General features: G+C 33.3%; 1 protein-coding gene across 3 annotated transcripts in view; it reads right to left on the minus strand.

The window, feature by feature from the left end:
* Nucleotides 1–1,294: 1,294 nt before the first annotated feature.
* Nucleotides 1,295–27,703, minus strand: part of GPBP1 (GC-rich promoter binding protein 1) — an 88,448-nt gene continuing 62,039 nt past the window's right edge. For 2 of the 3 annotated variants that reach the window (XM_008569240.1, XM_008569239.1), the window contains exons 6-13: nucleotides 26,190–26,256; nucleotides 25,059–25,118; nucleotides 18,174–18,358; nucleotides 17,405–17,545; nucleotides 15,529–15,696; nucleotides 14,865–15,052; nucleotides 8,648–8,750; nucleotides 1,295–2,887 (exon numbers count right to left, since the gene is read on the minus strand). In XM_008569240.1, the coding sequence (XP_008567462.1) occupies nucleotides 2,729–2,887; nucleotides 8,648–8,750; nucleotides 14,865–15,052; nucleotides 15,529–15,696; nucleotides 17,405–17,545; nucleotides 18,174–18,358; nucleotides 25,059–25,118; nucleotides 26,190–26,256 (1,071 nt within the window). In that variant the 3' untranslated portion in view covers nucleotides 1,295–2,728. The remainder of the gene's footprint in view (nucleotides 2,888–8,647; nucleotides 8,751–14,864; nucleotides 15,053–15,528; nucleotides 15,697–17,404; nucleotides 17,546–18,173; nucleotides 18,359–25,058; nucleotides 25,119–26,189; nucleotides 26,257–27,703) is intronic. The other variant, XM_008569241.1, reaches the window with a different exon arrangement.

The following is a 27,703-nucleotide window of genomic DNA, read 5'->3' on the forward strand; positions in this document are numbered from 1 at the left end:
AGCGCGGCGGCGCTCCCACCCGAGGGTTCGGATCCCACATACAGACCGGTTCCCGCTCACTGGCTGAACGAGGCGCGGGAGCAACACCGAGGGTTGCAATCCCGTTGCCGGTCCCCGGTCCGGTGCGGGGGCAACACTGAGGGTTGCGATCCGTTGCCGGACACGGAAAAAGACAAAAGACAAAAGACAAAAAAAAAAAAGAAAAGAAACATATTTATAGAAATTAAAATTATTCTAATCCTATTTTAAACAAATAAGATAAAATTTTTGAAATGCTATTTTAAATTATCACTATAAGAATTTTGCTCATTAATTACATTTTATGCAAAAACAAAAAACAAAAACAGGGATTAGTAGTGAGAGGGATTTACAAAGAAGAGAACACCAAGAAATTTTGAGGGTTGATAATTATGTTCACTACCTTGGTTGTGGTGATCAGATGGGACAAAACATCAAACTGTATGCTTTACATGTGTTGTTTATGTCAATTTATACCTCGATAAAAGTGGTTTTAAAAAAACTAGAGAAAATGAGTTTGAAGCTGTCAAAATTACTGTTTTTCACACCTCCCTGGCTTAGTTCTGAGTTCAGCAATTCCACATCAGATCTATAATTTAACTAGTTTCTGTACATGCGGACTCCTTTTCAAACAATAGAGTAAACTCTTTAGCAGCTGCCCATTCTTTAGACAGCAAGTTAAAACTATACTAAACTTTAACAGTTCTCTTAAATTATACGTGTAAGGCTCCATCCCCTCAGTCACTAAACTTGTTAATGCCATCAGTTAACATGTAGTGTAACCATACTGCTGTACTTTATCACATTTATAAAAAGTAAACTACTAAACACATTCCATATCATAATACTTAAAAGCGCAATAAACATTAGTTAAGTGCTGGTAAATGTGAATTAAGGCAGATAGAACTGTCTGAACATAAGGAAGCTGCCAGAAAATAAAAATTACAGAATATTATCTGAAATCAGAAAACACAGTACGACTTTTAACTGTAAACCACATTTCTCAGGTCCCTTTCTAGCTTGTTTTAGCAAAAACAGTTTGCATCTGATAGATTTCATTAATAGTAAGCAAATAGTTCAATCTAAGAGTCTCAAAGATATTCAATATGTGATACTGACAGTTTTGTCAAAGCATGCTTTAGTCTCTACTGTAGCTAATATGACATTTAACTTTAGCTGATTAAACAGAATTGTGGCAAATTATATAATAAAAACCTATTTAAAATTAACAATATAGTTAATATTTTATCACTGTAAGTCATCCACAAAAGTTTTGTGGGGGTGCTAGCATGTTATTTTTATTTTAATTTCCCCATCACCACCAGTCTCAGTGGGAACAAAAAAATACAGCTTCTAGCAAAACTGGAGGGGTCTGAGCAGGGTAATGACACGGAAACAGCAAACACACACACACACACACACACACACACAGAGCAAGCACACGCACATGCACACACACACCCCTACAACCTTAGAAAATAAATTTTAAAAACCAAACTCTTACAATTAAACCAAGCTGACATAAAACCTCATACATTTTTGTTCTAAGATTATGCTCTTTACAATTAGAATATATTTAAGCACAGGAGTGGGGTGGGTTAAGCGAAAAGCAAGTAAGATTAAACAAAACCAGAAAAATACAATATAAATAAATACTCTTCCAGTGAGCAGTAAGACAGAAACAATTCTAAAATTAATGTGCAAATGAAAATATAGTTGTTTAACATTCATTCATTAATAAGCTTGTGCGTTTGATAAAAAGGTTCAGCTTTTTCTAACCTCAGAAAGTAATCACCGTCTTTAATAAACAAAGTTTATTTTTGTTTTAATAAGTGGATAAAGCAAGTTGTGTTTAGAGACCAATACTTTGAACACTACAAAGAACAACAATATTCTGAAAATCCAGTTTATTTTCCATGTGTGGACAGATCCAGTCACTGTGATCAGTTTTTCTGCATGTGTAATAATTTATCAAAATAAGTTTTCCCACAAGACTCTTGTTCATCAACTCTGAAAATCCTAGTCCGACAGCATACCCAAATAAAGCTCTTGAAAATCACCTCTTAAAATTTGGAAGAAAAGTGTGGCAAGTCTTTCCTGTAACATTTACTGCACTACAAATGGCTAAAGAGCAATTTATGCTTTAAAAGGTGACTAGTACAACAGCTGAGTTCAGAATATTAATGTTTTAGTGCACTTTGCTCTAGTTTTAGCCAACATGCTACATTTTCCTTTTTGTTTGTTTGTTTCGGGGGAGGAGGGGAGGATGCACAAAGTGACTTGAGAATTTCCATTGTACGAAAAAGATACGATTCTGCAAGCAAAACAGTGTAAGCTGCCTTTTTTCTTAAGACCTGGACATTTTAAGACAGAAGCTTTGCAAAACATTACACAATTTTTTATTATTAAATGAGAAAATCTCATTTGTTACATCGTCACATTGCTAGTCAGAGAAATGCTGCAGTGATGAAGAAAGTCAATGCTGGATCAACCCAAGTCCTCATCTCTACAACATTCATTTACAAAGAAATAATGTTCAACACAGCCCAACACAACATTCTTGGTTTTCTTCATATTGAAGTCCCCCAAAAAAATCATCTTCTAATGGGGTATTTCACTACATAAATTATAGTTCTTCATTTTTACAATTCACCCCAAACTGTATGAGAGATGTTTCACACTAAAATTTCTAAAGCTGTTAGGAAATCCTTCACACATCATCGTCATCTGATGTGTCACTGCTACTTGTCTCTGTGTCATCATTCTCAATTGTGGGTTTGAAAGTGCTGTTTTTCCAGGGTCCAAATTTGAAGTCACAGATCAGGCCATTTTTCAAAATACCATTTTTTCTCAGACCATTCTTCTGTAACTGAAATGCCAAAAACAAATGAGTAGAATAAATAAATTATCCCCCAAGAGTTACTTATGTATTAAGAATACTATAATAATTAAATATAACCAGGACTGTAATAAAGTTAATAAAATCCTGAAAATTCCACAGGAAATGATATCACTTCTGGAAAGTGATATAGATACAGGTAATTGATCAAATTGATCTAAGTATTCCCTAGAAATAAAATCACTTCTTTTGGGAGAAAAGCATTTACCATCTACCAAACCACCATAAAAAATTAGTGTATAATATAGTGGAAAGAGCACAGATTTTGGATCCAGACAGGGTAGATGTGAATCATAATCCTATCACACTTAAGGTACTAAATCTTTCGAAATTTTTATTTCCTTAAGTAAAAACTGTAATAAATATCTTCAGGTGCTGTCCAACATAATCAGCAACTATTAAGCTACAAATGTTATTTTTATTATTCTGACCTAAGTTAACACATACCCCACAGTCTGCTTTATTCACGCTTTGTAAAATAAGTAGAATGACATGTACAAAACACCAAAATCAAATAGAACCCTTTCTTTAAGCACAGAGATTAAGATACTGGAAAAATAATAGTCCTCTATTTCTGAAAACAAGGTCCAAACCCAAAGAGCCATTGCCATCACAGCTAATATTACTTGTTAAATATCTTGATAACTACAAATAGTAAGTCTAGGTTCTTAACTCCCGATTTCCCTTTTTGTCTCCCCTATTTAATTCTCTATTTTCCACAGAAGATTTTCTTTTCTACCTTGCCTTAATTCTAAAATTCATCAAGTCTATCTCTCTTCACTTTGAACAAATGACCTCACCATCTCTACTGAGAAAAACAAAAGCCATGCATCCCCTTCCAATGATTTCAGCCACCACGATGCTTAGAAATATGCCTGGTCCCTCTTAAAGGAACACCTTTCCCATTCCCCAAAGTTCTATCATTGCCTCACATAATTCATCAGCCAATGTCACCTAATCTTTCCACAGCTTGAAATCAGCTATGGAGAATTTTTATAAAAAACAAATCTAAGTCTCTACCCATGATTTCTGTAAATAAAAACAAAAGCCATGCATCCCCTTCCAATGATTTCAGCCACCACGATGCTTAGAAATATGCCTGGTCCCTCTTAAAGGAACACCTTTCCCATTCCCCAAAGTTCTATCATTGCCTCACATAATTCATCAGCCAATGTCACCTAATCTTTCCACAGCTTGAAATCAGCTATGGAGAATTTTTATAAAAAACAAATCTAAGTCTCTACCCATGATTTCTGTAAATGCCCAGACCCCCCCAAGAACATCTAACTTAACATATTTAAAAAAAAAAAAAAAAAAAGAACTCCTACAACCAGCTCTTCCTTCTGTATTCCTGTTAATAATATTGAATGATACTATCAGCAATTCCCAGGTTGGAACTTCAAAATCCTGCTGGTTCTACTTCAGATTTCTTACTCTTGTCAAGACCATTTTTACTCTCACTTCCCTAGTTTAGGACCTTTTTTATTCTTCCCCTAGTTTCTGCAATATGTCCCCAACGGTCATCCTCATTCTAGTCTGACAAATTACATTTCCAATGTACACATTACACTATAACTGCACTCTTCACATACAAATAATGATTGTTTCACATCCCTTAAAAAAACCTCCAAAGAACCTATTATACAACAAAATCCATACTACCAACATATCATTCAACATCCTTCATAATCTGACACTAATACAGTTGACCTTCAAACAATATGGTGATTAGGAGTGCTATTAAAGGCAAAGGGGCTATGAAATCAGCCAGACTTAAGCTCAAATTCCAACTCCATTACTTATAAACCGCATAACCAGAGAAAATTACTCTATGAGCCTTAGTTTCCTCATCTACAGACTAACAAGAGAACCTACTTCATACAAAGGCACAGTATGTGCAAAAGGACCTTTATATCAGTTAATTATCTTATTATCAATAGGGTTTTATCTACCTGCCCCAGTCATTGCAAGGGTTTTTTTGGTTTTTGTTTTGGTGGGATCCGAACCTTTGACCTTGATGCTATTAGCACCACACTCTAACCAAGTGAGCTAACAGGCCAGCCCCCATCACAAGGTTTTAAAGCTGATTATCTTGGTTAGGCAATATTATGCTTTCCTTGGAACTACCATCCTATGGTAATGGTACCCAGTGGGTTTCTCTTGACGCTTTTCTTCAGATTTCAAAACAAATCCTTCAAATGTATACAAAAACTGCTAAATCCATACAGTGGAATACTACTCAGCAAACCTGAATGAGTTTCAAAAGCACAAAAGAAGCCAGACCCAAATATACACTGTATGGTTCCATTAGTAAAATACTCTAGAAAGGCTAAACAATAAGGACAGAAAATAGATCAGTGGTTACCAGGGATCGGAGGTGGGAGTGAACGGATTGAATGCTAAGGGGGAAATTTGGGGGATGATGGAAATGTTCTTTATCGAAATTATGATCATGGTTATACAAATATATGCATTCGTCAAAACTCATCCAACTGTCCACTTAAAAGTGCATTATACTGCATGTAAATTATACAATCCCATAAACATGACCGAAAAAAATCCTTCAAAACGATTATCTATTATCACCTTCATAGTCATGCTGTAAAAAAATAACATAGTTCACTAAGAAATTCTGTATAAAAAAATTAAAATTAATCAGAAAGGACAAAATAAGATATTAGAAAGGAAGTGAAATTATCTCCATTCACAGACGACATGGAAAATCCCAAAGACTCTGCAAAAAAAAACTGTTAGAACAAATATAGCCAAGTTGCAGTATACAAAAATCAACACAAAAAAATTAGTTGCATTTCTAATGAACACTAACAATAGAATAACAATGAACAATTCAAAAAGAATATTACGAAAACAATTCCATTTCTGACAGCATTTTAAAGAATAAAATATTTAGGAATAAGTATAAGGAATAACATTCACCAAGTAGGCAAAGACTGACCTGTATTCCAAAAATCACAAAACACAATGTTAAAGGAAATTAAAGACACCAATAAATGGAGCGACATCCCATGCTCATGGTTTGGAAGACTTAATATTATTAAGATATTAATACTACCCAAAATAATCTACACATTCAATACAATCTGTTATCAAAATCACAATGGTATTTGTTGCAGAAAAAGAAAAATCCATCCTAAAATTTACATGAAATCTGAAGGACTCCAAAATTCTTTTTAAACAAAGTTGGAAGTTTCACACTTCCCAATTTCAAAACTTATTACAAAGCTACAGTAATCATAGGAGTGTAGTGCCAGCAAACAGACAAAGACCACTGGACAGAGCACCCAGAAATAAACCCTTGCATATATGGTCAAAAGGTTTTTGACAGGGATGCCAAGACCACTGAATGGGGAAAGGACAGTCTTTTCAACAAATGGTGCTGGGAGAACAGAATATCCATATGCAAAAGAATGAGCTTGGACCTTTACACCATTTACACATTAACTCAAAATGGATCAAAGACCTAAACATAAGAGCTAACACTATAAAACTCTTAAAAGACATAGGGGGAAAGCTTCCTAACACTGAACTTGGCAATGATTTCTTGAATATGACAACAAAACACAAGAAACAAAGGAAAAAAAATAGATAAATTAGACTACACAAAAATTAAAAGACTTCTATGCATCAAAAGAAACAATCAATAGAGTGAAAAAGCAATCCACAGAACGGGAGAAAATATTTGCAAATCATATACCTAATAAAGGGTTAATACCTGGGGGGGGGGGGAGAATATATATATATATATATATATATAAACCCCTACAAGTCAACAAAAACAACCCAGTTAAAAAATGAGTAAAGAAGGGCCAGCCTGTGGCTCACTTGGGAGAGTGTGGTGCTGATAACACCAAGGCCACGGGTCTGGATCCCTATATAGGGATGACCAGTTAGCTCACTTCAGAGAGCGTTGTGCTGACAACACCGAGTCAAGGGTTAAGATCCCCTTACCAGTCCTCTTTTTAAAAAAAAAAAATGAGTAAAGAATAGCCATTTCTCCACAAGAAAAGCCCAGGACCAGATGGCTTTACTGCTGAATTCTATCAAACATTTAAAGAAGAACTAATACCAATACTTCTTAAACCATTTCAGAAAACTAAAGTGGATGGAATTCTTCCAAACTCATAATACACGGCCAGCATTAACTATTACCAAAACCAAGCAAGAACACAACAAAAAAAGAAAACTACAGGCCAATATCCCTGATGAACACAGATGCAAAAATCCTCAGTAAAATACTAGGCAAACTGAATTCACCCACACATTAAAAAGATTATACAAGATAACCAGGTGGGATTTATCCTAGGGATGCAAGGATGGTTCAACATACCCAAATCAATAAATGTGACACATCATATCAACATAAGAAAAAAACCATATGGTCATCTCAATAGACACAGAAAAACTGTTTGATAAAATTCAACATCGCTTCATGATAAAAAAACTCTCAATAAATTAGGTATAGAGGAAAGAATCTCAATACCATAAAGGCTATATATGACCAATCCACAGCTAACATCATAATGAAGAGGGAAATGCTGAAAGCCTTCCCCCTAAGAACTGGAACAAGACAAGGATGCCCCACTCTCACAACTTTTATTCAACATAATACTAAAAGTCCTAGCCACAGGAATTAGGCAACAGAAGAAATAAAGGGCATCCAAACTGGAAAGGAAGAAGTCAAACTGTCCCTGTTTGCAGGTAACATGACTTTACATAAAGAGAAAGAAAACTTAAGGGCTCCTAAACTCCTAGACCTGATAAACAAATTCGGTAAAGTGGCAGGATACAAAAATCAACGTACAAAAATCAGTAGCATTTCTATACACCAACAAAGAACTAGAAGAAAAAGAAACCAAGAAAGTTACCCATTTATAACAGCAACAAAAAATTTAATAGAACACCTAGGAATGGAGATGGATGGTGGTGATGATTGCACAACAATGAGAATGTACTTAATGCCACTGTAAAAATGGCACATGTAAAAATGATTAAAATGGTAAATCTTATATGTTTTTAAACACAATTTTTAAAAGTGCAGTTGAGGGGAAAAAAAATATATTAAACTCACTCAAAAAATTTTTAAATAAGATGATCAAGTCCATTGTACTAAGTTAGCATGACTAATTTCCTCAAAGATTTCATTCAAAATACTAAAACACTTAAAAAGGGTTTTGAAAATCACAGTATCAATTATAACCACTCTGTATATAAAATGAGCTCTACATGACCAAGAACTATTAAAGATCTATAATGGATTTGAAAAAACATCTTAACTTCCTGATGTTCTATCAAACATTTCCTAATACTCTTCCAAAAAAGGTAACTATAGAGAGATAAAACAAGACATTTTACAGTATGAAATATTCTTGGGCAAGGAAAAGGATAAAAGGTGAAGTTACTTGCGAAGCCATTAATGCTCTCTACTTCTTATCACCCATGCCAGAAAAACAAAAAAGATGATCTGGAAAATGACAAATCATAGACATACTGTGGACATTAATTCCTAACTACTGCATACCAAATGGTTTAAAGAAGTCTTCTCTGTGGAGAGTGTGAAATCTTCACTGTGGAGGAATTCTGACCTACAATGTGATGTCTAAAATGCCTAAACAAAACTATAACCACCCCCCACCCAATGCTAACTTATAATTATGTTGCTCTCATTAATTGAGTAATTTAAATGAACTTGTATGATTCAGGTTTTCTTACCTGTTCACTAATAACCTGGAATTCTCTCATTTCATCCTCAGTTAAGGGAGCACATGTTTCATCATTTTCACTGTCTTCCTGCCAGCCCATCTCCTTTAACAATCTGAAAAGAAGGAAATTAAGCTTAATTTAGAGCTTCACCTTAGTAGGACAATTCCACTTATATTATATACAAGAAAACATGATCTCTTTCCATTATACAAAGTCCACAAGATACAGCAAAAGAATTTTTAAGTATATGCTTTAAACATATTTCTGAAAATGAATAAATACATAAGATTAAGTACAATAAACTAACTTTGACAATAAAATAAAAATGAACTAGTAGAACAATCCAACTGCCTTTGCTAGATTTGTACTTTAATTTTTTTACTTTTAAAAACTGCTTTTGTTTTTTTGCAGCTGGCCAGTATGGAGATCCAATCCCTTGACATTGGTGTTACGAAACATAACACTCCACCAACTGATAAAAACTGAATCATAACTGAATAATGAGGATAGAAAAAATTCTTAAATATTGTGAAGGCAAAATCCATAACAAAAGGCAAGTATTCCTAACTCTCCTTTCCCCCCTCCCTCCTTCCAGAGGCTGTAACAGTTGACTGTTTCTGAAATAGCTTTCAAAACAAATAATCTGCATGTTTCCCTTTCCCCCACAATTAGGAATATTACTGTTAACCCTCATCCATACCTTGCTTTTTCATTTACAACGTTTCTTTCCATTTTCCTTCAAGCTGGTAGCAAATCATCCTAATACCACTTTCACAATTACCACCCTATGATAAATATTTTCAATGGCTTCTTACTTCCTAAAGAAAAAACTCCTTAACTTTGTTTACACCATGATCACAAATTCAAATTCCTTACACTAGAAAAAGCACAAAAATCTCAGAAGACCTGGGTCACAGTTCCTACTCTATCCCAAAACAGGTATAAGACAGATTAATTCCTTCACTCCTCTGAGTTATTTCTTCATCTGATACATGGAAGGAGCATGAATATAACTCAAAGGCCTTGCCTTCCCAACATCATCTTTAATTCCATTAAATAAATTCTCCACTCGTCAACATATGTCACTCACTACTTCTAAAACAAACTAGGTATAGACTCAACTCTAAACATTCCTTCACATCCCTTTTCCTTCCAAAATGACTATCTAGTGCCCTTGCACTTATTTATGTCTCACTCTTTAAGATTTAGTTTAGGTCTCAACTAAAACTTTCTGACTGGTACCCAAGCCATAATGATCTCTACCTCCAAACACCCTTGAATTTCTCTGGCACTCATTTCTATTAATTCATTTGATGCTTGCTTAAACAAGATGACAACTATCCCTCTGATGTTGAGACTAACCTTTATATCCTGATAATAAAAAAGCTGTTGAAACTTGGCAATAAAACTAAGAATGATATATAAGCCTTATTTAATTTATATTTTGGTTGAACGGGGGAACAAAAGAATTATCCTTGAAAACTGTATCAGTGACATCTGATTGTTAAAGACAACCAATGAGTATTTTAATATGTATATAACTTAAAAATCATAATAAAGTTGACAGAAAGTATGAAGCCATGAAAAAGAAGTATTGCTCCGTTTTCATAAAGAAATAAAACCTGAAATCTGAAAGAAGCCACAACTTTGTTAGTTTAGGGGAAAAAAAACGTACTGATACATGTCTTTGGAATACTTACAAACATATACTCTACTTATGCAGTCAAGAAAACTCAAGCTAAGATATTTAAATTAAAATGACTCCATATCATTAGCACCTTTAATTCCTAACTTTATTGCCTTGGGATCTTTTTAGTGTGTGCAACATTTCCACAAAGCTATCCCAACTATTTCTATGGATAGTTTTCGAAATTTAAATACTAGCTGCTACCAAATCTGAAATCTTGAATCCACAGTTTTATTCTACTCTTGGCTAGTAATAAAATGTTCTTAATCTTTTTCATCTTCACGTCCCCACTAGGTAATGGCATTCCTATGCAAAATTAATTCAATTACCCTAATTTCATAAAAAAAAATAGGTATAGTCGGGCCGGCCCGGTGGCACACTACTACAGTGCGCCGCTTGAGAAGCGCAGCAGCGCTCCCGCCGAGGGTTCGGATCCCACGTGCAGACTGGCGGCTCACTGGCTGAGCGAGGAGCGGGGGCAACGCTGAGGGTTGCGATCCCGTTGCCGGTCCCGGTCCAGTACGGGCGCGACACTGAGGGTTGCGATCCGTTGCCGGTCACGAAAAAAGACAAAAAGACACACAAAAAATAAATAAATAAATAAATAAATAAAAATAGGTATAGTCTAGAGAAAGAAAAAACTTTGTTCATGGGCCGGCCCGTGGCTCACTCGGGAGAGTGTGGTGCTGATAACACCAAGGCCACAGGTTCGGATCCCATATAGGGATGGCCGGTTAGCTCACTGGGTGAGCATGGTGCTGACAACACCAAGTCAAGGATTAAGATCCCCTTACCGGTCATCTTTTAGGGGGGAAAAAAAAAAAAAAAAACTTTGTTCAAACTTTTAAAGTAAACCTAAATACAAAAAAGTATCCACTGTTTTAAACCGACAAAATATAAGGTCTCTAAAAGAAATGAAGACATGTATATATTGAAATAATCATTCAGGTAGGCATTGCTGATATCTCTTTATGAAGCATGGATTTGGTTTCTTTGTCCCTGAAGCGTATTCCAATCTAGGATATTTTTCGTCTTGCTTTATTTGGCTTAGCTCCTAAATCTCTCCTGTTAGGAGTCACAGAGAACCAAACTCTGTCAAATCTTCATGAATAAAACAAGAAACCACCAAAATACTTCCTGCACTAAATATCTGCTCTGCAGACTAAATAATAAAAGTTAAAACATTCAGTATGGCTATTAGGGGTTATAAGAATATTTCCTAATAGGTATGGGGGCCAACTTTCCTTTGCTACTAAGTACTGACGGGAAATATGAAGACAATAAACAGGTATTAAAGGTGTGAGGGGTCAACTTCCTGACTATAGCCTTAATAAATAGATTACATAGGTAAGGAATTTATCTTTTACCTTTATTCTTATTGCCAATGCTTTATCTCCATAAAAGAGAATTCATCTTTTACTACCATTAGAAAATATGACTTATGGGCCGGCCCGGTGGCGCACTGCTACAGTGCGCCGCTTGGGAAGCACGGCAGCGCTCCCGCCGAGGGTTCGGATCCCACATACAGACCGGCCGCTCACTGGCTGAGCGAGGTGCAGGCGCAACACCGAGGATTGCGATCCCGTTGCCAGTCCCGGTCCGGTATGGGTGCGACACCGAGGTTTGCGATCCGTTGCCGGACACAAAAAAAAAAAAAAAGGGAAAAAAAAAAAAAAAAAAAAAAAGAAAATATGACTTATTTGTATACTTAGTTCTCTACACACAGGCCTTATTTTCTACCAATTGTCTAACTATAAATATTTAAGCGATTATTGGTGAGAGTGCGAAGCAGCAGAACATTTTTGGATAATATGGCAGTAACTGATTATTTTAAATATGTATGCCACTTGACCAATCAAATTCACTCCCAGTAATCTATTATATATACAATTATACAAATATTCAAGGATATGAATGCAAGGATGCTCACACATTTATCTGTAATAGCAAAGAGAGACAGAGAGAAAATACCCAAATCTTGAACAACAGAAAAAAAGTTTCACAAGATGATCCATTAGAAAGATGGGGGGAAATCCTAGAATTTGTTAATCTTTTTAAAAAAGAAATTAATGTTACTATTATTTTCTATATGATTTGATACTGCAGCCATCGCTCAGTTCCAGTCACAAGTCATAAATCATATTGTGTGGTAGAGTGAAGTTCCAAACTTGGGAGGGAATAAAAATAAGAGTGGTTACTTATTCATCCATTCACAATAAATGTACAGTAAAAAAATGCAGTTTTTCCAAACAGTAAATTTATAGATATTATCTGGTTAAGTTAGCTCTAAACTAATTTAATTAAACCAACGCTCATTAAATGAACATTCACATTTATCATCAACCCAATAAATTATTTTAGGCAAAAGTTAAGTCCTATTCACAAAATTAAAACAAATGGCTATATTTTCACATACAATAATTACAGCTACAAAGGCAGAACAGGACATAATCTGAAGGAGAACAAATATAATCATAGAGATAAAAATAAAGAATCATGTATGATTCAAGTCAGAAAAGTAAGATTTAAAGGGGCCTTTAATTCAATAAAGGTATAGCCTTTATTAAATGGGTCTCATGGTAGGAGAAATGTAGACTAAAATATCAAAATACAAGATAAAAAAGAAATGGTAGGTATTCCCTCAAAACTAATATAGTTTTACAAAGTAGACAGAAAAATACTGCAACTTCTACTTTGCTCATTCATTTAACAAATTTAAGCACATAGTACTGTCCCAAGTACCATCTAGGTGCTAGATACAGTAGTCAACCAAATGGACGAAAAGTTCTGTGCTTGTGGAGCTCAGATTCTTAGTGAAAACAGAAGCAGAAATTACAAATTCTGCAAAAATTATTCCACAGTAGGTATAATCCAGTTCCCAAAGGCCCTAGAATTAATTGAGATTCTAGAAAAACTGACAAAAAATTAAGTCAATCAATGTGGCTGTTAGTAAGTATCACTCTGCACTAAGCCTCGTCCTGGAATAGCAAGAATTTCTAGTAGAAAAACAATTCAGTTTATACAAAGCTATTATAAAGTTATACGTGACAATATAAGTGTATAAATTAACTTTTTTCTTTGCTTTAGAAGTTACAGTCCTTTAGTTACTAAAAAGGAATTGAGCAGAGTTCCACAATTTCTCTGCATATTGATGCTAAACTGTGTGTATGTGGTTATCTCAAGGCCACACAGTAAGGGTCCGTCATTTCTGCAAAATACCTACCGTTAATGATAAAGTCATAGGAAAAAAAAGAAAGTTCTCTCTAGATTTGAATATTCTTCAATTCTGAGACTAATCCACTTAAGAGGCTACTACTTAAAAAAATGTTTAAGACTCCTATGACAGAAGTAGAAAGTGCTCTTGCAAGTTTACAATAAAAAAATAAATCACATACTTGGACAACTGAATATCCACACGGGAAAGGATGAATTTGGACTCCTATCTCACACCATACATAAAACTTGCATAAGTGTAACAACCAGCCACCAAAGAAAAAAGGCTTGTATAAGCAAAAAAAAAAAAAAAAAAAAAAAAAAGATAAACTTCATCAAAATTAAGTTTTTGCTCTTCAAGAGGTTATCACTGAAAAAGTAAAAAAAACAACTCACAAAATGAGAAATTACCTACACATCATATATATGATAATATTTCTACATAAAATATATAAAGAACTCTCACAACTTAATAAGAGAATGTAACTTAAAAATAGGCAAAGTATTTGTATAGCTATTTCTCCCAAATATGATATATAAATGGCCAATAAGCATATGAAAAGATGCTCAACACTGTGTCATTAGGAGAATACACATTCAAACCTTCAAAAAGATATAACACTTCACACTCACTAGAATGGTTATAAGCAAAGACAGATGGTACCAAGTGTTGATGAGAATATGGAAAAACCGAAACCTTCTATACTGCTAAGGAGAATATAAAATGGTGCAGTCATTTTGGAAAATATTTTGGCGGTTTCTTAAAATGTTAAACACAGAGTTATCATACGTCCCAGCAACTCAACTCCTAGGTATCTACCCAAAAGAAATAAAAACATAAAAACGTGTACATGAATGTTCATAGCAGCATTGTTCATAATAGTCAAAAACAACTAATACCCATCAACTGATGAACAAAAAGTAGTACAACCATATAGTGTACAGTTCGACAATAAAAAGGAACAAAGTACTGACATGCTGCAATGCAAGTGAACTTTGAAAATACTATGCTTAGTGAAAGAACCTAGATACAACAGACCACATATTGTATGACTTACATAAAATATCCATGAAAGGTAAATCTATATAGAGACAGAAAGTAGATTCTTGGTTGCCTAGGACACAAAGTGAAAATGAGGAAATGAAAAAGGGGGTTTCTTCTTGTGATGATAGAAGGATTCACCTATACACTTAAAACGGGTGAAATTTATGGTATATAAATTATATCTCAATAAGCTTTAAAAGAAATCACTTAAGTGCTCTAAAATAACATCAAAATCCTGAATACAGAAAATGCCATAGAAAAAAATAAAAATATATACTAACCTGTGTTCTGCTTCAAGTGAACTTGAAAGAACATCAGTTTGTGGGAAGGTTGAAGACCGAATAATCTGTTGAGAAATCACCGAGGCATTGCCATTCTCTTGTGGAATTTCATTTTCATCAAAGTTTCGGTTTATATCCCTTTCTTGGTGAGTACTATTGCTGTTATGCAAATTAAATGAGTCGTCATCCTGATTTTTAGGGAGTTAAAAAGAAAAAAAAAGTGAGTTCTAATCAAAACTTCTAATAGATACTGGCTAGAGTTCCATTGAAAATATATAAATATAATACCTATAAATCATTAAATTTATGAAACAGTCTCACAAGAATGGAAAACTGAGCTGGAAAGGATACCCAGAGCTTTCCGGCCCTAAATATTCACATCTATTCAACAAAAGTAAAACCAAAGGATGAAGGCGAGCAAGATGGGGGAAACAAAAGAAAACAGACATAAATAGAAATTTTTAAAATTTAATTTTGCATAGAAACAACAGAATGAGAAAAATCTACTTTAGAAAGGAAGTCATTATTTACTTAAATGGTTAACTAGCCTTCTTTTCAAGGACATAAAAATTTGACTAGAGTTTATTCCAAGGTCCTAAATATTTGACCAAGTATTTCAATGACATGTGAATGTCAAATCAGGTATTACTGCAAATTCAGTTACCTTCTCTGAGCCAGCATGGCTTTCATCTTCATGTTCTTCTTCTACTCTGTCCCTTTTCAATGCTTTCAAAAATTCACTCTTCTTATCAGTGCGCATCCGTGTCAGTTTGGTTAAACGAGGCTGCTGATTAAGTTTGTCAACAGGCGAAGACGAATTTGAACGATTACACTAAGAGGAAATTTAGAAATACTAATAAATATGTAGACAAGGAACTCACATCAATATAAAATTCACAACCACCACAGCTTCCTATTTTACCTTTATTCACAATGCAAAATTCATTTTAAGGTCTATTTCAAAGCTTATTTCCCTTTATCCCTATACATTTTTCTTTCCTACTGAATGAATCATCAAAAGAATTTTCTTATCCCAGAAACAATGAAGGTCTGATAGTACTCAGAACTGTGATTCTAAATTAAGAATTTAAATATTTTATAAATGCATCCTAACATTGTTTAACATTTCCATAATACACAGAACAGTTTTTCAAACTGTGGTCCAGACTTCTAGCGTCTGAATAACACCTCCAGTAAGACCTTTCCTACAGTTTATTATAACACATATACACATAGGTTTTATCAGGTTGAATTTCACCAGAGGAAATTTTTATGAGAGCAGGAAGGGAAGGGTGAAAATGGACATTAACTGGAGTTCCTTTGTTTTTCATTCTTTGGTATTTTGTTTTGACACAATAGAAAATAGAGTGTTAAAATTCTGTGTCATAGGTATTTTTAACCATGGAAATAAACCATAATAATGGTCAACTGCTGGCATTAAAGTCTGTATTTTATAATTAATTGAAGCACTTTTAACCAGCAAGTAATGCTGGTTCTTCTTTCACAATGTAAAAATTCTATGATTGAGAAGATAAATAAAAACAGCATTTGAGGAGGTATTATGTACCAATATGGTGCCCAAAGCAATTTCAGGTATAACAACATAGCCGTTAAGTGTCCTTTGACCCTGGACTAGTCAGGAAACTCCCTGCTTCTGTAATTTTTTTTAACCTGGTCAAATGAGAACGAAATACTTAAGTGACTAGGTACTAGCTGCTTCTGTAATTTTTTTTAACCTGGTCAAATGAGAACGAAATACTTAAGTGACTAGGTACAATAACAACAGCCAGTACAATAACAACATGCATCTTTCCCTCTTCTTCCTCCTCTCTCCCCATCTCATTTTTAACACTAATAAAATATCCATCATCCCCAAAAGATTATATAATCCTCATTATTAGTTGAGGTTCAACCCTACAGCATAACCATATCACATATATCAAGTAAAATTGCATTTTTCATAATAATCATTTTCTTAAAAATTATTCTTTCTGGTCGATAGGTATATAGGGGAATTGCTGTATGATTTTTCCTATTTTTTAGGATGTTTTAAACTTTTCATTAAAAATTTAAAAAATCATCCTACCTTCCCCAAGTGTAAAAAAGGTTAGCAAACAGAGGGAAGTATCTGAATCAAGTTTTCTGAAGGAACTAAAATATCTCATTTTAATGTATTCACTTAATTAATTTACACCTTTTATTCACTGTTAAATTACCATGATTAAAATATGTTACATTTCAAGTCAGGCACAGAAAGACAAACACTGCGTGATGTTACTTATATGTGGAATCTTTTTTTTTTTTTAAAGGTGGTTCTCATAGGAGTAGAGTGTAGAATAATGTTTACCAGAGGCAGCAGGGAGAAGTGATGAAACAATGGATACAAAACTATACTATCTACCCTAAGTGAATAATTGTGCAGTACATGCATGTACTGAAAGAACAGAGTGTACCCCACAAACATGTACAAATAAATGTTAAAATATTTTGAATAATAAATAACATGTTACATTCCTCAGGAATAATTTTTAACAACATACCTCTTTCACTGAATTTGCTGATGGACTGAAATTCTTGGCAGTCGATTTAAAAGCATTAAAGTTGCCAACACCATAAGTAGAATCATGAGAGAAAGAAGTTCCAACTTTATTTTCTTTAGTTTGGCTTTTCCACTGTGTAGGCTAAAGAAAAACACACACACACACACTAGTGGCTATGAAAAACAGATTACAGGAAACAGAAAAACAAAGTGAACACTATAAAATAAAAATGACTACATCAGGCTCATAACAAGTTATTTTTGTATTACTTCATCATTACCACACAGTTCTCTGTCCCTTCCTGTCTTTTTCTGCAAATAAAATCAAAGCCTGGTATTCAGATAAAAACCAGCTAACTAAATTACCATTTCTTTCAAAGCTTTATAAAAACTAAAGTTAGGTTTCTTTCAAATGATAAGACAAGACTTTCAAAAACCTAAAACTAAGTACCAGGTAAACAGTATTATATATTATCATTAAGCAAATATATCAAATATTATATATTATCATTAAGCATATAAATCTAGCAAAACAAAAATTTTATAAATTTATTACTATTGAAACAAGAAAACACATACAGACAAATAAGCACACCACCTAAAAAAATAAAATTAATAGCACACAAGGAGCCAACTCTTTACACTTACAAATCAGCACACCATGAATACCCCACCCCCCAACTTTAGTACATAATTCTTAACGTTTTTCCCCAAAAGTAAATAAATTGATATCAACTCGAAACTTGCACTTGTAATAATTTAGAACTTACTTTTGTAGGTGGAGCAGCAGGTTTAGGGACTAAGCCTTTATAAACACTTGGACCAGTTCCATTCTTAACTGGCTGTGACTGAAGATTTCCTACTACTGGGAATCCAGATAGCTGTAAGTCTTTTGTATTACCTTTCTTAATGACCAGCATCCTTGGAGCTCTAGATTTAGGATTCGGAGGATATTCTGCATAAATAAAGCACGAGCAAGAGTTACACACAGTTTAAAATTTTAGCATAAAATACAATCACCAAAACAACAGTGTATTCCAAATCTTGATTATATTTAAAAATAACAGCTGCTTCCCTGGGTAAAATAATTAAGCTAAATAAGTACAAACTATATTCCAGCTTAAGAAATAAAGCTAAAACACCAAAGAATATAACAAAAGTTGAATAATGTCAAGAGATACAGAAAAATCTGCTAGACAATGGCCCAGAATGTTAACTGACAAAACCAAGATTAATTATATTCTAAAATACTTTTCATTAACTTATAAAAAATTGCAAATTTCATCCTAATGACTCTTAATACTTAGAATATAGAATACATTTCTATTTTCCCCTTCCCCATTTTGAAAAGAGAATTAAATTTTCCAATTCCTTTTCATTCTTTTTACCCCACTTATAAAGTTATTACCAAAAAGCAAGGAACTATAGTCCTTGTATTTCTAAATATCTAATTAATCTATGACTGATAAAAAGAGAACTCTATTTTCAAAATATCAGTTCATTCAAATATATACTGACCATCTAACTACATTCACAGCATTATGTGAGGTGAAGGGATACCAACTCAATCCTGGCTTCTGAAGATGGTAGTAGGAATAATAAATGTTATGCAGATTTTCCTCAAGACTACTGCAGTTGCTAAAAACACGAAACACTATTCCTAGAGTTTAATCAATGAGTACATATAATCAAATAGGTGTTACACATGAACATGTTCACAATTACTGCAGTGAAGTATGTCTTCCCTTAGAAAAACTCTGAAAGCATTATTTTCATAGTTGGAAAGTTTAAAATAAAATAAAAGAACTCAAAGAGAAAAACCCCAGAAAATATAAATTGAATTTAGCTCTGTGTATTAAATAAGATATGATCCTGTGAGCTAGTGAGGGGGGAAGATGTTTGTGATGATGTCCTGCCCCAAACAAACTAAACTAAACTTCCTAGTGGATCATCTCAAAAACCAACACTAAACAAGGTCTCCCAGGGGAAGGTGGAGGGAATCTCGGGTTCAACTGAGACTTCAAATTCTCCAAAACATAAAGCTAGTGTGGTGCTTCACCTGTTGCAATGCTGAAGGATAAAACAAGAAGGGCCTACAACAAACTGAGAGAAGGTTCATCTTTCCAAAAATTAAACACACGTTGATCTCCTAGGATAAACATTCTAACTCCTTGGCTGCCTAAAAAGGCTCAATATGAAGGGATAAGAAAGACATCTTCAAGCTTACAAGGACACAGAAAGTATATCGCCAATGTATAGCTTTTCTGAAGATATTACATAAAGAAGTCAACAATATGAAAATAAGAATAAAGATCTCAGAGAACAATGAAGAACATGAAAAATTATACTGAACAAGTATTGCAATTACTACTTTTGGAAAATGGATAATGACAGCATGAATAAAGTATTAAAAACTATTATTGGAATTAATTAACAATAAAAGATAAGAGAAAATCTTACCCTGGAACTCAAAGTCAAAATTAAATAAAACCAAGGAATCTGAGGACTGACTGATACTGTGAAATGCAAAAAAGTAGTAAGACTTTGCAAGGTCTCAGAGGAATCCAGGTGTCGTAGAGGAGGGTCATCAGCAAGGGAATGATCTCAACACAAACTTTTAGAGGGAGAAGTAAAGAAAAAAGCTGTACAAAGGAACCTAACAGCTGAGGAGGATCTAATCTGCCCTGAAGAATATTTTGGAGAGACTGGAACTTGGAAATGCCAGGCATGGCAAAGGAAAAATAAAACTTTTTCAGACAAATAAAATCAAGTAATTCCCCAAGAAAAGATCCTTATTAATGTAAATTTTTAAAAATGTACTTTAAGCAGAAGGAAAGTGATCCCATATAGACGGCTGAAGATACAAAAAGGAGTAACATTTTTTATACATATGCAATCATTGATCAAAACTAGAAGGCAGAAGAGAAGGAGAGTAGATATACAAGCAGGTAAATTATCTTTAAACTTCAATAGAGTTCCTGAGTACAAATTTTGCCTTTTCTTAAATTGTATTCCTAGACACCTAGAAGCAAGAAATATTCTGGCTGTTTCCTCAGGGAGGTCTTCAGTGCAAAGAATGATGAAATATTCTCTAAAGAAGAAAGGTGAAGCCTTAGAAATAATTCACAAAAGAATAGGTAACCAAGTAAGATACCTGTAAAAGCAGCTGAAGGATAGGGATTGGGAGGAAAGAGAAACAGACACAGTGTTATTGTGCTTATTAAACACTCATTTAAATATTACAGCACAGCGTTACGGTCATCTTTCTGTGCTTCTGTACCAGATCTATCACAATTTAAATACTAGCTCCAACCTTACTAGCTGTACAACATTGTACACATTACTTAATCTCTTCTTTATAAAACTGAAAACAACAGTTCTTGCCTCAGTTACTGCGAAAAGTTTTCTATTTAAATAATTACTAGAAAAATCACACACTATCTCCAGTATAGATTTCCAATTACAATTCAAATTAAAGGTATTCTTTTTTCAAAAAAATTTAGGTTGACCCATTAAAGAAAAATGAGAAAAATTATAAGAGAAACATGGTAAAGACAATCTATGTACTGTATAACTACTTGGAATAAAAGTACATAAACCTGCCTGTTTAAGAAAAAGTGTTCTTGATGGTAATAACTGCCTGTAAGTAATGGAAAGAGAGGTGGTGGAACTAAAAGGCAAAACTCTATCTGAATCATTTATATCCATTTTATGCTGTTTATAAACTGGCTCATCTATTCATACATTATCTTTATAAAGTCTCTTGGAACTTTCCAAGTATTTAAGCTCTTAGATTCAAACATTATCCAATACCTTATCAATTAGTAAACTATATGCAAAAGACCCAAACTGATTATTCTTTTAAAGAGAAAATGTATATATTGAATATTGATGAATGACCTTAACACCTGTATAAAAGAATTAGAATAAGTGACCTCAGTGACTTCTTTCTATAAACTACATGTGCTTATTAACTCAAGATCATCTAAGCAGGTATTCTCATATTCAAATTTAAGTTCAAACTACCTGAAGGCAAATATGAGTTTTGGATTTTCATATAATTATTTCCCTCTATCCTCGCAAATAAACATAATGTGACAGTAACTGACTTTAAAAATCACTGTCTTGTTATTCATGCTCTCCCCATACCTATGAATATGAGTTATTTTTATTCCTTAAATATAAATTCAACGGTGGAGGGTAAGTGGCCCAATTCTTCAGAAGACAAATTAGAATTAAAATTCTCCCACATAGAAAGGTACTTCACAAAGTTCATGTGAAGATTTGTATTATCTTTTCATTCTATTTTTCCACAAACTTTGTGAAGTATCCTTGTATAATACAAAGTAAATTGGCCATACAGATAATTCAGAGTTGACATCTCAATTCCTCATTCTCTTTTCTGTTTTTCACTACACTCTCTATGTAGCTACCTTCTACACACATACGTTTCTGATTCAATCACCACATTAACTACTTTATGCTATGGTCTACCACCTAGAAATTCACTTTTTTTGCCTTTAATAAATCTACAACCAGAATCCCCTTCTCTTAGATTTGAAGAACATAATTAGCTGACAATTATTAAACACCTGTGATATGATCAAGGATTTCACACAGCAGACAATTTAACCTTAACAGTGTTTTTCTCATCATTTTTGTGATCATCCTCATCTCTCAGACAGAAAATTCATTCACTCAGAGACTAAGTAATCTCCCCCAAATCTAAATAACCAATAAGTAAAAGACCTAATGTTAGGGCCAATGCTAACAAAAGCCAATGCTCTTAACCACTACATTACTAAAGAAAAGGGAAATTAAGGTGTTCCTATGCTAGTTATTTCAAAATGTTTACCATTGATAAATAAAAAATCTGCTCTGACCAAGTTAGCTAAATTGGAGTGTCTTGGGAAATAAGGGATGAGTCACGTCTCATGTCTTGGAAAACGTTATCTTAAGACCATTTTAACTTAAAAGCAGACCTACTGGCACCAGAAAGTAATAACCTAGATGCAACCAAGTTAACAATCTCAAATCTATACATCATGTGCAACCAACAGAAAAACTGATGTTATGATAAAGGAGGGTTTCCTCTTCTCCCTCTCTCCTTTGATTCTTCTCCCTTCCTGTGATAATAAAATGCTAAGCTCTACTGGTCTCCCTTGAAGCGCATCAGAGTGACCTGATCTATGTGTTTCCCCGGTTGCAATCATATTGGCTCAATAAACCCTATGCTTTGTATGTTCAGCCTTGGTTTCTTTCAGGTCAACACCATTTCCAATTAAAAATCCTAATAAATCTATACTGAATGGTTAGGATAAGAAGCTTGTAAGCATGCACTGTCAAGTGACATCAAAGTCATCATCATATCAAGGCCAGTTACTAATTTAGTTTACTAATTATCTTGACACAGAGGCAAATTTAATTTGTAAACAAAAGCATATTAGCCATGTGAAGGGTAAATAGTATTTGAATCCATCAAGTTTTCAAATTAATTTGAAGAGAAAACTTGGTCACATAAGACAATAATGTACACATACCAAACTCAAAGAACCTATACCACAGCAATTAAAATAAATTCTCATTGTGAACACTAATTTTAACACAGAAAAACAATTTGTTTAAGATTTCTATAAAGATTGATGCTGTTTGAATTCTGTTGGTTTTAAGTATTTTATTTAATTAACAAACGTTTTAGTTTATAGTACTACATGAGAGTTTTAATCAAATGAGTTTCACTGACTGTTATATATTAACCAATACTTTTCCTTTAATGAGGTCCCCAACTTACTCATATGAAAAACGAACAGGCTTAAAGAAATACACTTCACAAATATAAACTTCCATGAGGAACAAGTAAAAATACTAACTCCAACCAAATAAAATTTACTTGTGTCAAGATGGCCTACTCAACCCTATTAATTTTTCCTTCACAACCTTGAACAGAAGTTGCATTACTTTTCTTCTTATAATGTTATAATTTTTACAACTTAGAACTGTTTTCATATAAGACAGACACTGAAGGAAAGTGGTCATCTCAATATATAAACAAAATGATCCATCAATAGAATACTGTCAAAGAAATTCGACAAAGATTACTTCCATCCCTTAATTATGTTTACCAAAGTTTCTAAAAACAACCCCACTGGTTTTCATCATGATCTACCTCATTTAATGCAATTATTTCACTCAATCTGCATTCTTGTGACTAATACTGAAATTTTCTAGAAAACAACCCATCTTTACGAACTGGTCACTAATTTGCTTTGATTCAGAAAGCTAAACAAACAAAAATCTTAATAATGAATCTTAATGGTCCTAAGCAGTATATCACAAATGAACAAAAATAAGTAGTTCATCAAATTATCAGTGAATAGACACAAATATAAATGCTAAGCTGAAACAGGATTACACTTAAGTTAATTACCAGTGATTGAAATTTTTCATTATTTAACATCTTAAGCACTAAATGTTAAGCTCTACCAATTAATTATACACTGCTGACATGCTGGGTTGCTGACACAAAAACAGCCAACAGGACTTCTGAAAACACACAAGTTAATAGCCGCTAATTACATCTCAAATTGTCTACAAACACTTCATCACATATCACACTGCCTGTCCCCACCAAAATAATTTGATGACACAATTAAGTTACTTTAAAATTCTCACAGACACACTGGACTACCTTAAATTCTGTTTTAGTTTTAAATTATTAACATGGCAATGGATTATTTAATAACTATTAATCTTATGCATTAAACAGCTTAAGATAAAAAACACTGTAGAAGTCATGGATATACACTGAATGAAGGTGTTTCCAATAAAGCCAACTAAGTTCTAAGTAGAATTAAACTTATGTAACTATATTTTAAATGGCTTAATTACTTTCCCTCAAGGTATTTTTTCTTTTAAATTGGGATATTATGTTTAGATTCTGCCAATTTTTGATCTATAAAATTATAGCTTCAGGGACAAATTGTTTTTTCTTTTATACATATTACTCTTTCATTTGGTACATTTTTACTTACCTGGAAGCAAGTAGCACTAAAAAGTTCTACTGAAGTCTTTCCTAAAACTCTCTGGTCTTCCTCAGGAACATAGCTATTTTAAGTGTTGCAATGGGGAAAACAATACTTGGGAACCCAGGGGGGAAAGTGAGAGAGGAACAGCAAAACGTGATACAATGGAAGTTTCATTGTATTCCTATGGGAAGTACTGGGAATTTTACCAATTAACCATGACACAACCATTTTCTCTCTTAATGCAGACACATTTCTTAGTTTACCTAAACACAGTAAAAAGTACATCTTCCTTTTAAACATCTTTTCAACTAGTACTCAAAATCCTTAGACCAACCCTGAAACAGGAGAACCAAAATTTTTATATTAATACATTTTAGTTTCATTATTTTCAAAGATGTCTTTGTCTTTAAATCATTTCTAAAATTATTAAATCAACCAAGGATCAGTACCAATAGCATCTATAGGTAGTTTTATATGACAAACACTAACATTCTTATTTATTTACTTTCATTCTAATCAAATCCAAATTATTCCTAATTTCTTAGAGATTCTATTTAACACCTTCTAGGTGGTTCTATATTCTTATGCAATCAGTTGTTCCCAGAAAAACTGAATAATAAGGAAACATACCTAAGAGAGGAGCTTGGGAGATTTTTTTGGTTGGGTATGTGTGTGTCTGGGCGTGTAGGCCTGGGGAGAGTGGCAGAAATACTAATTTGCAATACAGAAAAAACAAAGCCATTCACATGGTTCTAACAAAAGTGTCTGACCACCCCCACCCACCCCCGCCCCCTCAAAAACCCTTAAATAAAGAGGGAGATCAAAAGAAAACAAAATAATTCCTCAGAGTTTCACCCATAAATAAATACAATAAAGAACAGCACAGGAAGTGGCAAAGTTTAAAATAATGCTGTTATTGTTAGGACTAGTATGCTGTCGTAAGCCACAATCCTCGTTTTAGTAAGTTGTTGATTTTCAAGAGAAAAATACAAATACAAAACGTGTGTACAAGTTCCAAAGTAGATACAGCACCTTTGAATTTGGCATCAAATAATTAAATTTACTTTTCAGATGTCAAATCTTCGTATTATGATTTTTTCCATTATTTTAAACTTCACTTGAATCTTTAAAAAAAGCTGTCTAATTAATTTGTAATATCAGCACAGCTTTACCTTCTGTAGGATGCTATCAAATTAAACTCAGTAGTTTTAAAGAAAAGGGAGCTATTACCAAAAAAACTCATTAAACTCTGAAAATCTGAGGCAAATAATTTCAAATATAGATTAAATCCATAGGCAAATTTATACAATTATTTTTAACAGTCTATGTATAACTATTTTCATAGGTAAGAAGATTAATTTCAGGTCATACAATGATCAGAAATACTTGTCTTTTCAGTTGACTGAATTTTCAACTTCGAAAAACTAAATATTAAATTAAGTTTGTTTCTTTACATTATCAGGCTGCTCTCAAAATGATACCAATCTATTACGTTAACTCAAAATCATTTTTTAAAAAACTCATATTCAAGTTGAGTATACTTAATGGTACTAACAGTACAAATCAAGTATTTCAAGTTAAACTCTTCTTCTACCTCAAATCTCTTCTTTTGAAAAGACAACTGTTACCTTTTTTGGTAGCTTAGCACATCAAAAACATATTTAGAAGAGGAAGTTTTTATTCTAGCCTGCATTTTAAAAAACACAAAAAATAAAACATCAAAATTTTATACCCCTCAAATATGGATCAAAGATTACTTACCCCATACACCTGCAGCTAAAGATTTATTTTGATTTGGTTCTCTCTCATATTCAGGATTTAAAGATGGCTGTAAAAACATTAAAATAAAAAAAAAAAAAAAGATGTTTAAACATCTCACATTTAAAAAGTAAATCCTTTCCTTTTAAAGCAATCTCAAAATTATACACACTGAAACTGAGGAACCTGATATTATCAACTTTTTTGTTGTTTTTGTTTATTTTTACACAGCAAAAGCAAATTAACTCAACTACTAAAGACTAATTACTCATAAACCTTACTTTCACAGCTTACTCTGCCAACCACTAAAATGTTTACTATCTGTACTCACTGCTAGTTTAAGAAAACAAAAAAGTCCTTAATAAATTCTCCTCATCCATGACTATCTGAGAAAAAAGTTTCAATTTTTAAAGAAAAGAGCAAATTTAAGAGATTGTGATCTTTGCATATTATCGGAGAAATAATCCCTCCTTAGTGCGTAAGAGGTCAAGATCAAAGGAGAGGAAAATCAAACCATTTCCCAATTACTCCATCAGGTTTTCATCACTGAAATGCTTTAGTTCACGTAGTCATTCTCAAAGCAAAATGCAAACTTTTATTTCAACAAGTGATGCTCAGAATTATTAATAAGAAAAGTGAGATGAGCACTGGATGGGTACTCTAAAGCTAATCTTAGTTGATATGTTCTCTCTAGAATCCTAAATTTTCAGTATTATATCTAGTATTTTTTATGTTACCTAGCAACACAGCTTGCCTCATTTAAAGAAGGTAAATACATGTTGAATAAAATAAACCCAAATATAAATATTCTAATTGCCCACAAATGTAAATTACTATTAACATCATACTAACATTATTGTAAAGGCCCAAAAGTGAATGCACGCATACTACTATGGTTCTTTCAGAGACACAAACTAAATAGGGTAAAGATTTTGGTGGTGGTTATATGTGGATTTTTAAATATACTATGAGAAATTACACTCTGCCTCTATATTCCAGAGTAGGACTATAACAGCTGATGACTACCACCTTGGGAGTGAGAGTGGGGTATAATAATAATAATGATAGCAGCAACTAGCTTTTATTGAGTGCTCACTATGTGTTATCCACTATTTAACTGGTTTATATACATGTATTATTCATTTAACCCTCACAAAACTATGAAAGAGCACTATTATTCCCAGCTTGTTTTTATTATAAAAATTCAAATTTATGGTGATTAAAGTGAAAAAAACAGACTACTGAAATGGGAAGGCACAGAAATTCCAATGTTACTTGATAATAGCACTTAAGAGCAATCTTTTATTCTCTTTCCCTCACCACTCCCCTACCCAAAATCCAATCAATCAATTTCTTTCCCTTATTCAAACTCTCCATCCAAACTACTTCCAAATCATATCCAAAAACCATTCATCTTCATTTATCTCAGCTACCTAGTTCAAGCCATCATTTTCTCCTTCTGCTTCCTAACTAGTCTCCCTTCATACACTATAATTCACTCAAGATCTAACAATCAG

The sequence above is a fragment of the Galeopterus variegatus genome, unplaced genomic scaffold, assembly GCF_000696425.1.
Source record: "Galeopterus variegatus unplaced genomic scaffold, G_variegatus-3.0.2 Scaffold483, whole genome shotgun sequence".
NCBI classification, from domain to species: domain Eukaryota; kingdom Metazoa; phylum Chordata; class Mammalia; order Dermoptera; family Cynocephalidae; genus Galeopterus; species Galeopterus variegatus.